The sequence below is a fragment of the Dipteris shenzhenensis genome, chromosome 31 (assembly GCF_047967505.1).
Source record: "Dipteris shenzhenensis isolate YYH24624 ecotype China chromosome 31, Dip_SZ_1.0, whole genome shotgun sequence".
Taxonomy (NCBI): Eukaryota; Viridiplantae; Streptophyta; class Polypodiopsida; order Gleicheniales; family Dipteridaceae; genus Dipteris; species Dipteris shenzhenensis.
The window spans coordinates 29,885,671-29,898,568 of NC_141626.1; the positions used below are offsets into that span (position 1 = coordinate 29,885,671).

Consider the following 12,898-nt stretch of genomic DNA (forward strand, 5'->3'; position numbering starts at 1 on the left):
ATGGAATGCCACGATCCATACTCACTTTCTTAGCATGGTTTTTCAACCATCACTCTCAGACCCTCCCTTGTATACCAGGAAGACTTCATAAGACATTATTCTTGTGGTTCTTTATGCGGATCCAATAGCAAGTTCATTTTATAAGAGGAAAGTTAGGTTACATTGATTTTGACATGACAGACTTGGGATACCTCCAATATTTCTTGGCATAAAACATTTGGAGAGATACACATGGTACACAAGAAAAGAAGACCTCAATCATTTGCTAACGTTACCATAGCATTGCTAGATACTGTAGGCTCACCATCCCTACTCCTGTGCTATAGAGCAAGTAGAGGCCTCATGGAAGATGCAAGGATGGGGGTGATGGCAGCAATATCATCCTCGTCATCATCACTGGTATGACAGAGGGTGAATGACCTTGCAATCGTGTGACATATCCGATGTTACATGAAGATATGACCTTCAACGGAGCAAGTGTGTGCTTTTGCCGTGGGCACAATGAACATGAGCAAGTGTGTGCTTTTGCCGTGGGCACAGTGAACATGACTTCCCCTGCCCTCACACCCCGTCCCTGCCCACGCCCACCCCCACACACATACACAAGGTGATCTACACACATATACATACACACATACACAAGGTGATCTACACACCACACCCACACACAAACATAAGGTGGTCTACGAGGGGCACAGTCGCGCATGGGTGACGCTGAGGGGGGGCGACCGGAGGGGAGCCGAACGAAGCGGGCATTGAGCTTAGGTGGGCGGCAACCGAGTGTGGGTTGGGAGTGTGGGTTGGGTGTAACAGAGGGATACTGTTGGGTGTAACAGAGGGATACTTATCCACGACAGAATCTTTGGGGATCTTTTGGCATCTTGTGGGAGTCTCAGTCTTCTTCTTCTTCTTCTCAGCCATTCTTCAGTTTAGCTCTTCATTTTTTCTGTTTCAACAGACTTCTCCGCCATGGCTGCCGTCTTTGCTCGTTTTTCTGCTCTGGGTAACTCTGCAGTTGCCTCCTCTTCCCTCTCACATGACCAAGCTTGCCCTCCCTCACATCTCACTTACCGTAGCTTTTCCTCTGCTTCTTCCTTCGCTTCCTTCCCCCCCAAAGACCTGTTTCGACAAAAGGGGGCAGCTTTCCGAAGGAGTCGCCTCGCTCAGACCAGGTCCATGGCGAAGGAAATTTATTTCAATAAAGACGGCTCCACTATGAGAAGGCTGCAGGTACGTCGGAGAGAGGTTGTGGGCAAGGCTCATTTCTTCTAGGTAGCCCAAAGGTTGCAGTTTGTTTGGAAATGCAACGTGTCCGACGTCTTTGGGAGTCGCTTGAGCTGGGCGGGTCGTCTCTGAACATTCACTGTTGCGAGAGAATATGGTTTGTGTGTGCGTGAGAGAGAGAGAGAGAGAGAGAGATTGATTGATTTACGCTATATCTAAAGATTATCTGTGACTAATTTATCGACACTTGCGCAGGCTGGGGTGAACAAATTAGCAGATTTGGTAGGTGTGACATTAGGTCCCAAAGGCCGAAATGTAGTATTAGAGAGCAAATATGGCTCCCCCAAGATTGTGAACGATGGTGTCACCGTTGCTAAGGAGGTGGGACTACCGTCCTGACATTGTTTGTGGACCCTTTGTGCTAACTTGGCTTCAATCTCGTGATCCAGTCTTGGGATGCAGTTTTGTATAATTGTTACTGAGTTTTGACCACGTCATTGTACACATGTCGCCGTTCAGGTTGAGCTTGAAGATCCCGTTGAAAACATTGGGGCCAAGTTGGTTAGGCAGGCTGCCGCAAAGACAAATGACCTGGCTGGTGATGGAACCACGACTTCAGTGGTTCTTGCGCAAGGACTCATTGCAGAAGGTGTTAAGGTTGTAATTTATTGGCCGACTATTGCAGAATAAAGGAGATCTTCCCTACTTTTCAATTATGAAAATTAAATTGATTTGGCTGATATAGAGAAATGTTATGTCCCGTAGGTCGTTGCAGCAGGAGCCAACCCAATTCAGATCACAAGAGGGATCGAGAAAACAGTGAAAGCTCTTGTGACTGAGTTGAAGGCCTTATCGAAAGATGTAAGAGTGTTGCTGTTTAGGTGGACCTAGCAATTTTATATTGAGTCTGACTTTAGACTTTTGAGGCCCTTTGACAGAAAGAGGCTCTAATGTTTCCTACGTGAAGCTGTTAAATGAAACAGATAATCTTGAATAGAAATTTGATTAAAAATGGTTTCTCAGGTTGAGGACAGTGAGTTGGCTGATGTGGCCGCTGTTAGTGCTGGTAACAATCGTGAAGTTGGGGATATGATAGCTCAAGCCATGAAGAAGGTCGGGAGGAAAGGTGTTGTCACACTTGAAGAAGGAAAGAGTGCAGAGAACAGTCTGTCCGTTGTAGAAGGCATGCAATTTGACCGTGGCTATATCTCTCCATATTTTGTTACTGACAGCGAAAAGATGGCAGTGGAATTTACATATTGCAAGGTTTGCACATCTCTCAGCACAAATGACGTGCATGCACTTGCTCGTATACAGTGGAATTTAGTTGAATGTTTTTGAGATTCAATATGAATGGAGATATATCGGAATGCACATGCATTTACTCACGCCCCTCCTTTGACTGAGCATTCACTCTAACTCTCACAGTCACATGCACACTAGCTACTCACACAACTTCATCAACTTACTCATTTGCACGCTTTTACGAACACCTACATGCGTGGGCATGTGCACATGCACCCTGTTGGCCAAGTGTATGAACATAGGCGCCCTGTTGCCCAAGCATATGCTCAAACTTGCTCTCAAGTCACACAAACTCTGCGTGCGCGCGGGTGTGTGTGTGTTTCACACGCATGAAGTCATGGGGCATGGTAACAGGGACACATGCATGGCCTTATGGTCACATGCCCAAGCAGGAAAATGTATTTTGGTTCACATGTGGCTTTGAGTTCCTGAAAAGATGTCTGCTGTTGGTTTGTGTACTACTGAAAATTGAGTTTGCACATTTAAATATGATATTGATGTTGGTTCTATCATATTATTGCAGCTGCTACTAGTAGACAAGAAGATCACAACTGCCCGGGATATGATTGGTATTCTAGAAGATGCAATTCGTGGTGCATATCCTTTGGTAATTATCGCAGAAGACATTGAACAGGAAGCCCTTGCCACTCTGGTAGTCAACAAGTTGAGGGGGGCCTTGAAGGTAGCAGCATTGAAAGCCCCCGGTTTTGGAGAAAGAAAGAGTCAGTACTTGGACGACATTGCTATCCTTACTGGAGGCAAGCACTTTTACCAATTCTGCAGATGCCTGTGTACTTGTTGGGAAAGTGCCTTCTATATTTTAAAGCTGATCACGGAGAGGCACAAATTCCAAAACAATTGCGTGGGTGACTTAAGATCTTGTAAGAATCAATGGTTATTTGCTGCTGGAATTTTGTAGGTACCGTGGTCAGAGATGAACTAGGACTTTCATTAGATAAAGTTGGAAGAGAAGTGCTTGGAAGTGCAGCAAAGGTTGTGCTTACCAAGGATTCCACAACTATAGTAGGAGATGGGAGTACTCAAGAGGAAGTTAGCAAGCGGGTTGCCCAGATCAAGAGCTTGATAGAGGTGGTTCTAACCTTTCATTTCTACTGTGATTGGTTACCGTACCATGAGCCTTGTTTTGGTTTGTCAAAATATTTCTTATTGTTGGGCATGATTACTGGTTGATTCTCCAAAGGTTGCTGAGCAAGACTACGAAAAGGAGAAGCTTAATGAGAGAATTGCCAAACTTTCTGGAGGAGTTGCGATTATCCAGGTCAGAGTGTAACTTCAATCGTTTGAGATCTAGGCGCTCATCAAAATCTGACGTGAAGCTTTATGAATTGAGAAGTGATTAGATTATATGGGTTGGAGAATTAAACTCAGTCAAATTCTCAATAATCTATTCTGATATGTTGGCAGGTTGGCGCTCAAACGGAGACAGAGTTGAAAGAAAAAAAATTAAGGGTAGAGGATGCTTTGAACGCAACTAAGGTTAGTATGTTGTCAATTATCACTTGAACATCCATTCAAATATCAAGAGGAAAAGGAAGTGGTGTGCACTTTTTATATGTAATTGAAGCATGTTCACCCTTTCTATGAATTAGAACTTCATGCGTATTTCCAATTGTTTCTAGGCCTTAAGAAGTTTGTAAAACCTATTGGGAGAATTACTATCACAAGAGGCTTGAATTCCAGACAGAACATGTCCAAACAACAGATAGGTAGATAGTCACATACGTGTGTGTTGCGCCCGCACGCACGTGTGTGTGTGTGTGTGTGTGTGTGACATACATACATGTATGCATGCCAGCACATGCACACACACGGACCTTTTTTTTAGTGAAACACACACACACACACACACATGCATGCATGCATGTATGTAGAGAGAGAGACAGAGAGAGAGAGAGAGGGGGGGGTGTTGAATGCAGGCATGTATGTTGGAAGGGTAATATCTTGCTTTTAGCCCAGAGGACCCGGAGCACTCTATTTCTTTTGGAGCTTTCTCCAGTCAAAAAAGACTGGGTGAGCCTGTGCATGAGGCTGCCCTCTGTGGGTGATGGAGAGGCACTATAACCCACATTTAGCCATCCTTCCACAGGACCAATCACTAGCAAGCAAGCTGGCAATCCACATGCCCACTTGGGGTTATTAATTTCCCCATCTTTGGGTTGGGTGAATCTTTGAAGGTGTACTGTGGCTAATGGGAATGGAACTAGCTCCGTGCTCTGTTTGCTTAGGCATGTGCTCCATTACCACTAATCTTTTACCGTAGATGTGTGTATCACAAACAAATGAAAAATACAAGTTGGAGTTTTTTTTTTTTTTCAAAGAAAGGAACCTTCTATTAATGCTTGAAAGATTGCATACAAGACAACAGCCCCGAAGGTGCTGAGTATGAAAAACCGGAAAAGGCTGAAAGAAAGAAAAACCGGCCTGTTCCAGAGAAGCCCAGCTCACTGCCTAGGGGATCTCTGGAATTGGGGCTAACATCCAAGTGGGGGGACTATACAGCCAGCGAATCCCTCGCAGAGTGAAGATGTAGAAAACACCTGCAGGCCAAGCTTTGCAGAAACGAGCACGCCTCTCGATAGTCACCCTAGAACCTGGAGTCCCACGCTCCCAGGTGGACCGTAGAGTGTAAATGATATCCTGCCAGATGGCAACCAAGGTAGCCGAGGGTGGAACTGGGTGCTCTCCCATCACAAGACTGCAGCGAGCCACCCAAATGTTCCAAGCCGTGATGCTGGCTACCACCTCCTAAACACTATCCTCCCTAGGAGGAGGAGGAGCTAGGGTGTCAGGGGGGACTGCCTCGTGGAGTGCAATCCTCTGAATGCTCTGACCCTGTGTCCGGTAGGCTGGGGAGATCTCATCAATCTGAAACGCGTGTCCTTCCTTTGTCAACCAAGCCACCATCCCCCAGGTGTATTCTTTGTGGAGACTCTGCGTACGTGTCCTGATCCTGAGGGCACTCATCTAGATCCATAGGCAGTGCGGGATAGTCTCCAGGACACCATTTGAGCAACAATGGCACTGCCCCTCCGCTCGCATTTTCTCCAACCATGGGCCGATAGGCAAGCCTCCGTGGGCTGCCAGCCAGAAGAAGTATGAAATCTTCCTCGGCCACAAGTTGGACCACAACCACGTCCAAAACTTGGAGCAAACCTCCTGGGGCACTCTCTGGGTCACCCAGTGTCTCTCCCTCAAGGGAGTCCACCTCGACGAGTCATTTGAAGGCTCCTGCCAATCCGTGTGGTGTAGGAAAAGAAAGGCACCTCATCTATCGTCTCAGCTAGGCCGCCCCTGGAGGGCCAGAACCACTCCCCCGGGTCCCATTGGACCTCCCTCAGGGGTCTACCCTCCCATAGCCAGAGGCGCCATTTAGAGGCGTCCTGCTTTGAGATACTGGGAGGATCAATGTGCCACTCCTTCCCCAAGCGTCCTACCACTCTGATCATCTGCTAGTGTATCCCATCAAGACTCCCATCCATCTCAGGGTCACTCCCAGTGAGGGGCTGAAGTAGGCCTCCAGGTCCTACATGGAAGAATCCGGGGTGTGTGCTACCGCGCTACATCAAAGTCCTCAAGGGAACACCAGTAGGGGAAAACTGCCCCAACCATTTGTTGTCTCTCTAAAGGTGAAGTCCTTCCCACCAGGACTTAGGAATGGCTAAGTCGATCTCACCCATCCGCTGCCCTGTCCCTCTCAGATGCGTTAAGGCGTCAAGCCTCGCCTCTGCCTCCACAAGTAGCTTGCTCTAGCGACCAAAGGACTCTGGTGGACCACTGCCCAAGCATACGTCCCTCCTGATCTCTGACCTCTGGGTGCCACATAAGAGGCTGGTGCTCAAACTCCTCTTTGCATGTGGCCGGAGCACGGATGAGACCCCCTGCTAGTCTTTGCCAAACCCTGTGAAGACTCCTCATCAAGGGGTCCCCTAAGGGGGGCCTCTGAGAAGATCCATCTATGTGAAGGCTGCCACTGTCCCCCAGTGCGTGGGGTGTTCCTCAGAAGCCCTCCTCTCTGTAAGAGGAGCTTCCAAGGCTCGGCACCTGGGGTGAGGCCACGAACCACCAACTTGCCCAGAAGGGCCTTGCTCTGCATCTCCGGATCAATGATACCCAAGCCTCCCAGTGCCTGCGGCATGATCACCATCTGCCAAGCTACTTGGGCCCTAGTGTTCCTCCTGCCGTCTGAACCTGCCCAGAGGAAGTTCCGTACCAACCGTCGGAGCTGCCCAATGCATCCTCTGTGAAAGCACCAACAGGAGGCAATATACCAGGCAGTGGCAAGAAGGACCTGGCTTGCTACTAAGGCGCGACTTGCAAGGGAGAGTTTGGAGCTTCAATAGAGAAGCTTGCCTTAAACACTCTCAAGGACCGGGGCAATCTGCTGCTCTGCTGTGACGTCAATACCCACTTGGCATCCGAGGTATCTCGCTGTTTGGCCCCGCGGTATCCATCTGAAACCAAAGTCACTCCCCCACTCATGGATCTCCTGTGTCTCCTCAAAGCCCGTGAAGAAGCCTATGGATTTCGTCCAGTTGTGATCCATGCTCCCGAGGCCTCACAATAGATAGCCAAGGTGCCTCTGACTCTCTCTAGACTCGCTATGGTGCCCTCAACATACAAGGCTGTGTCATCTGCAAACTCCGAGTCAAGGAGCTCCTCCTCCTGCCTGATTGGGAGCCTCAACCCTGTGAGACCCGCCCCCTGTGATCTCAAATTGTAGCCCAGAGCCTCTGCTACAAACAAGAAGAGGAAGGGAGCTAGTGGCAGCCCTGGCGGACCCAGTGAGAGAGAGGAAAGGCCTTGCCTGTGTGTCCTCCGATAATCATCTGACTAGAGCTCCCTGCGTATAGCGCTGAAACTCCTCTAATCCATCTGTCTGAGAAACCCCATCTCCTCATAGTGCCCTCCAGGAAAGACCACTCCACCCTGTCGTAGGCCTTCTCAAAGTCCAAGAAAAGGATGGCCAGTGGTTGTGACTCGTGCCTGGACCAATCCACTGCCTGCCAGAATGTGAAGATGTTGTCCAGGATGTTGCGCTCCTAGACAAACCTAGTCTGTGTGTCATGGATGATGTCGGTAAGATGAGGCCGTCACCGCAAACTCAAGATCTTGGCGAGGATCTTGTATGTAGTATCAAGTAGAGTGATCGGCCTCCATTGTCGGATATCTGACCTACTCCCCCTTTTGGGATCAAACAGATCCACCCCCTGCACAAGGACTGAGGGAGAAGGCCTGTGTCGAAAATCTCTTGGCAAGCTAAACGGAAAGGGGTGGAGATAATCTCCCAGAAGTTCCGGAAGAAGGCCGGAGTCAAGCCATCCTCCCTCGGGCACTTCTGGGTCGGGAGAGCCTTAAGGGCTTCCTAGAGCTCCTCATCAGTGAAAGGCTCCTCAAGTCTGCTGCATAAGTCCTGCGAGACTACTGTTGGAACGTGATCCCAAACTAGCTCTCGGGCCACAAGACCAACTGGGGTCATCCTCTCTGTCTGAAAGAGCTGGCTATAAAATCCGGTGGTCATCTCCTGCGGGTTAGTGTGCATGATGCTTTGCGAGTCACGGAGATGCTATAGCTGTGAGCTGGTCGATCGGGGCCCAGTGGTCTGAAAGAATTGCTTCGTCATCCTGTCCCCCTGCTGTACCCATCGGGCCCAGAAGGAATGGTAGGAGAACTCAGCCCGCCGCAGCTCCGTGTCCTGAAGCTCGAGACAAGCGCTCTCCAATCTGTCACTAAGCCATTGTGACACTGGGTCCTGCTCCCTGAGCCTCTCGATGGAGGCGATGTCTCTCCCCAAAGCCCGCTCGCGGCCTAAGGGCGTGAGCCTGCAGCTCCATAGTGCTCCTTTGAATCACATCAGCAACCCACGCAGCCCAGCCCTCACTCGGTGCCATCTTTGAGTGCTCTGCCATGACCTGTTGAATCTCCTCGTCCTGCAAGAGGTCCTTTGGAATGCGGACCCCCTTCTAGGGGAGACCTCGGCGGGGCTGATCCAAGTGAAGTACCACTGGAGAGTGGTGGTACTCGCTAGAATCCCAGTAACGCTGCCTCTGTGTAATGCCCAGTCCCCAACATAGAAGCGGTCTAATCTCTCGAGCAATGCATGGTGTCTCCTCTGTTCGAAGGAGAAGAGAAGGCTGCCAGGAGTCCTGCTGAACTCTAGCTCTCTCCACGGGTCTCTGCCACTGATCATGAAAATGAATTGCTCCCAGGTACTACGCTCTGCTGCTGGCATCTCAGAGAACGAGGCGCCGCCCTGCTTGTCTTCCCCAAACTCCAGGTTGTTGAAGTCCCCTCCAACAATCCAGGAGTCAACATCTGGAAGACACTCTGACAGCCTCCTCCAAAAGGCCGGGCGGTGCTGTCTACACGCTGGGGCATACACGTTCAGGATTCCAATCCTGGACTCTCCCGTCCGAACTCCCATCTAAATTGCCCGTCCTAGAATGAGCTCGCCCTGATCGTAGACCTCTGAAGCCAAAGTCTGTGAGACTGAGATGCAGACCCCTCTGCTCCGTCCTACTGCGGGAGACCACTCCTCTGGACCTCTCCCTGGAAGAAGGTGATGGCGTCGTTGATATTTGCTGCTGAAAACATGTGCTCCTGAATCATAAGGATGTCCACTACCCGCCATACCATTGCCCTCTGCAACTCCTGCCGGAGCATCAAGTACTGCGGCTGGCTACGAACACGGTCGTGGAGCCCGTGTACGTTCCAACTCACTATGGTCCAGCTCATGAGGACGGGGGAGTCCGGAACAAGGCTCTCTTGTGAGTGGGTGCCTGTCCTAGAAAGACTGCCTTGTGTGATTTTGCCGAGGGTTTGGAGGGTGAGTAGTCTGTGTCTGTGCGGCGTCGTACTAGGGTGGATACTGGTTCAATACCGATCTTCCGTGCCCACTTCATCCTGAACGAGAATCCACCCCGAACAGCTCCGCACACGTCTGGAGGGGCCAGAAGTGTGCCTGCTCCACCTTTGCCTCCATCGGCAATTTGATAACTCCTGTCGCCAAACCACACACCGGCTCCTCGTGCGTGAAGCTCAGCTGAAAGTTCACCTCCGCACCATGGGCATACCAAAGATCTAGTCCCTGTGGTCCCATCCACTCGTCCATCATGAGCATAATTTGATTACCTAAAATAGCATCAAACACCTCCGGGGACCACTTCTCCAACCCTGTGGAGGCAAACAGAAATCTCCAAACGAGGTGTGTCTGAGATGCCATTGCACTGATTAAACCTCCCTTTCGGGCTGAAGGACCATGAGCGTGACCTCCAATGGTAGAGGGTATGAGTTCGAAATCTCCAGATAGTTCCAGGGTCCTAACCTCCAAAAGTCATGCGGTAAGGGACGCCCAGGTTGGAGGTTGGGAGTTGTTGGCCGGGAGGATGAGCCTCGTCTCTCAAGATCCCTCTCTGAGCGGACCTGCTGCTGCGATGAGGAAGCAGAAGGGGGTGTCGTTCCCTTGCTTGATGGCAAGGGTGTCGAAGCCAAGCTGCTACTGAATCGGAGAGGGGGAGAGGGAGAGGTAGGGATGTGGGGGACGGGTGGTGAGAGTGACCATAAAAGGGGGGCCTATGACGGGGGGAGGGGGCGGGGGGAACCTTGGAGGGGGAGGGAGAAGTGAAGAGGGGGGGGAGGGGTCGGGGGGGGAGGGGGAGGAGGAGGGAAAAGGGCGCGATCTCAGGCCCCCCCTACTTGTCAGGATGGTCGAGGCTTTGGATTGGCTCCTCCACAGCCCTCGTTGGGCTAGCGTCTACGGCTTTCGCCATCGTCGCATCTGGAGCTCCTGGGGCTCTTTGCTGTTGCAAGGGTGGGTGCGGAGGATGAACTTCCGAAGCTGGAGGATCGGTTGGATGGGCAGTGGCCCCTGCTGTTGGGGGAGGTTGCTCCTGCTGTACCTCTTTCGAGGCAAACAGGAGCCGCAGGCAGCCTACAGGCTCCGCGGGCAGAGGGTAGTCGAGTTGCGCATTGCTAACCTTGTAAAATTTTTTCCCGAGTTTACTGTATCAGCAAGTTTTCAACGTTTTTCTACTTGCTATTTGTTTGATCAGGAATCCTGAAATGAATTCTTGAGTCTTCACAAACAGTAAAAGCTTGGATTAAAAGAAGGCGGTCTATGTTGGATGACCCTTCATCATGACTCAGTCTGCCATTCACATCTAGAGTTCTAATTGAAAATCACGTTGTGGTGTATGGATATGCATGCATATTTGTGGTGTGCAACCACCATTGAGGGCTGATGATTTGAGTAGATTTTTGTGGTAGTAGCTACTCCTGTGATGCATGGAGTATGGAACTAACCTCGTGGGTGACTATCATGAGTTGAAACTGCACTGCTGTTTGCTTTTATAGGATGAGTTTGGGCAGGTTCTGGATTTGTTTAGATGTATGTGGGACATATTCTGAAATCTAAACTCGATTGCAATTCTTGTAATATTTTACAGTAAGATCTGTTACAATTCTCAGAAATTTATGAGAATTGAAGGTTTCAATTTGTTATGTAAATTTGCCCAATGTATTAGGAGTGACACTGATATAATGACTCAAGATAATGATTTAGGCAACCAAGTTATTATTACTTACAGAACAATATTCTATTTTTGTCAGGCTGCAGTTGAAGAAGGCATTGTTGTAGGTGGGGGTTCTGCTTTGCTTAGGCTGGCCGCCAAAGTGGATGCAATCAAGGCGACTCTTGAAAATTATGAGCAACAGGTCGCTGCTAGTTTATGGCTTGCTTATAACTTCATCAGAGTATCATATACTGGTTAAAAGGAAAGAGTAAAAAGTATCTGATGTGAAATTTGTACTCTTGCAGGTTGGTGCTGATATTGTCAAGAGAGCTTTGAGCTATCCTTTGAAGCTTATTGCAAAAAATGCTGGTGTCAATGGCAGTGTTGTGGTTGAAAAGATCCTTTCTAATGACAATCCTAAGTTTGGCTACAATGCTGCTACTGGTAGCTATGAAGACCTTATGGCTGCCGGGATTATTGATCCAACAAAGGTAGAAAAACTTTTCCAGGACACTGTAAACGTATCTTGTTTTGGCAACTGCTATTATAGAAATGTTGTGATGTGTCTGGTTTAATCCAATCAGGTGGTAAGATGTTGCCTGGAGCATGCTGCCTCTGTTGCAAAAACATTTCTCACATCTGATGTCGTCGTCGTGGAAATCAAGGAACCTGAGCCAGCTCCTGCTGGAAACCCAATGGATAACTCAGGTAAGTTTAGAGAAGTTGTACATGCGCATGCACATGCAAACATGCAGAGTGCTTAACCTGGTTCTGTTTCACAATTCTGTTTTTCAAAGCAGAACATTTGAATCTGATGTTTATCCTTTGATGCAGGTTATGATTATTGAAATAGGATATAGCAATTGTGGGTGGTCAGCCTGCCCACTGGACTTTCACACAAGGATTTTTGAACTTATTCCTTCATCGGCGGGGACTAATATTCTTTATTGGAGGAGTATTAAGCATGTATGTGTCAAAATATAACCTTCCTGCGGCTTTAAGAAGAGACTGCAATGAGTACAATTTAGTCTTACTTCAGGTCTAATATTATTGGGTGAGATTTTTATTCACAATGCGGATGGAGGAATCTGTCTCTCTCTCCCTCTTTTGTTAGTAATATCAAAACATGTAATTCTAGCTCAAGTCCTAGAAGTCTAGATGTGCACACATTACATATAAATGTAAACCACGCTCAGGTCTGGAATAGACAGCAAGATAATGACAACCGATACTTGAATAAGAACATCCGGGAGAGGACCCAAAATGTATTACAAAATGGTGCACCCACAAACCGTAGGGTGCTGTGGTCCACTAGTGTTGCCCTAATCTGCTGCTCTCGTTTTCTGCTGCGCGCCGCTGTTGAGGACTTCAGTGGCTATGGGAAAAGCCAAAAGCTGTCAGCTTCCCTTAAGCACCTCTGATCTGCTCACCACCTGAGCTCATAAGTGTTAGGGTCTGCTGCTGCTGCTGCTGGTTGCACTGCTGCACCCTGCTGCTGCAGTTCTTTCCACATTCTCTCGTGCCTTGGTGCACATATGAGGGCTGGATCTGCAGGCTGTATGCTGCTGCCTTTCTCTGCCTTCTCTACTGCTTTTGTGCACTTCTGAAGGCCAGATCTGCAGCCTGAAACTGCCTGGACTGAATGGCTTATCCCCCCCCCACTGGGGGCCTTTTATAGGGGCTGAAATGCCCCGCACAGACTGGCCCATCCTGTCTGTAAATTTGGCCGACCCAGTCTGGGAGGGGCTGGCTGACCAGGGCAGGCTTTGGGGGCCTATAAAAGTCCCTGAGCGCAATCCTTTTCAGTCCACTGTCTGGGGCTGGACTTATCTGCCCATGTG

General features: G+C 49.2%; 1 protein-coding gene across 1 annotated transcript; it reads left to right on the forward strand.

Annotated features, from left to right (window-relative positions):
- Positions 1–882: 882 nt before the first annotated feature.
- LOC147881316 (ruBisCO large subunit-binding protein subunit beta, chloroplastic-like) lies at positions 883–12,133 on the forward strand. The gene is made up of 13 exons (XM_087402166.1): positions 883–1,230; positions 1,480–1,605; positions 1,744–1,881; positions 1,990–2,085; positions 2,248–2,490; positions 3,053–3,287; positions 3,449–3,618; positions 3,731–3,808; positions 3,955–4,026; positions 11,155–11,259; positions 11,363–11,548; positions 11,642–11,765; positions 11,892–12,133. Exons 1-13 carry the CDS (start codon positions 970–972, stop codon positions 11,903–11,905), a joined length of 1,848 nt encoding a protein of 615 aa, XP_087258292.1. The 5' UTR covers positions 883–969; the 3' UTR covers positions 11,906–12,133.
- Positions 12,134–12,898: the final 765 nt, after the last annotated feature.

Excerpts from the sequence above, each read along its gene's own strand:
- LOC147881316 (XM_087402166.1), top strand. The coding sequence starts at position 970 with ATGGCTGCCGTCTTTGCTCGTTTTTCTGCTCTGGGTAACTCTGCAGTT. Across the intron at positions 1,882-1,989 it reads TCATTGCAGAAGGTGTTAAG|GTCGTTGCAGCAGGAGCCAA; the intron begins GTTGTAATTTAT and ends TATGTCCCGTAG. Across the intron at positions 4,027-11,154 it reads ATGCTTTGAACGCAACTAAG|GCTGCAGTTGAAGAAGGCAT; the intron begins GTTAGTATGTTG and ends TATTTTTGTCAG.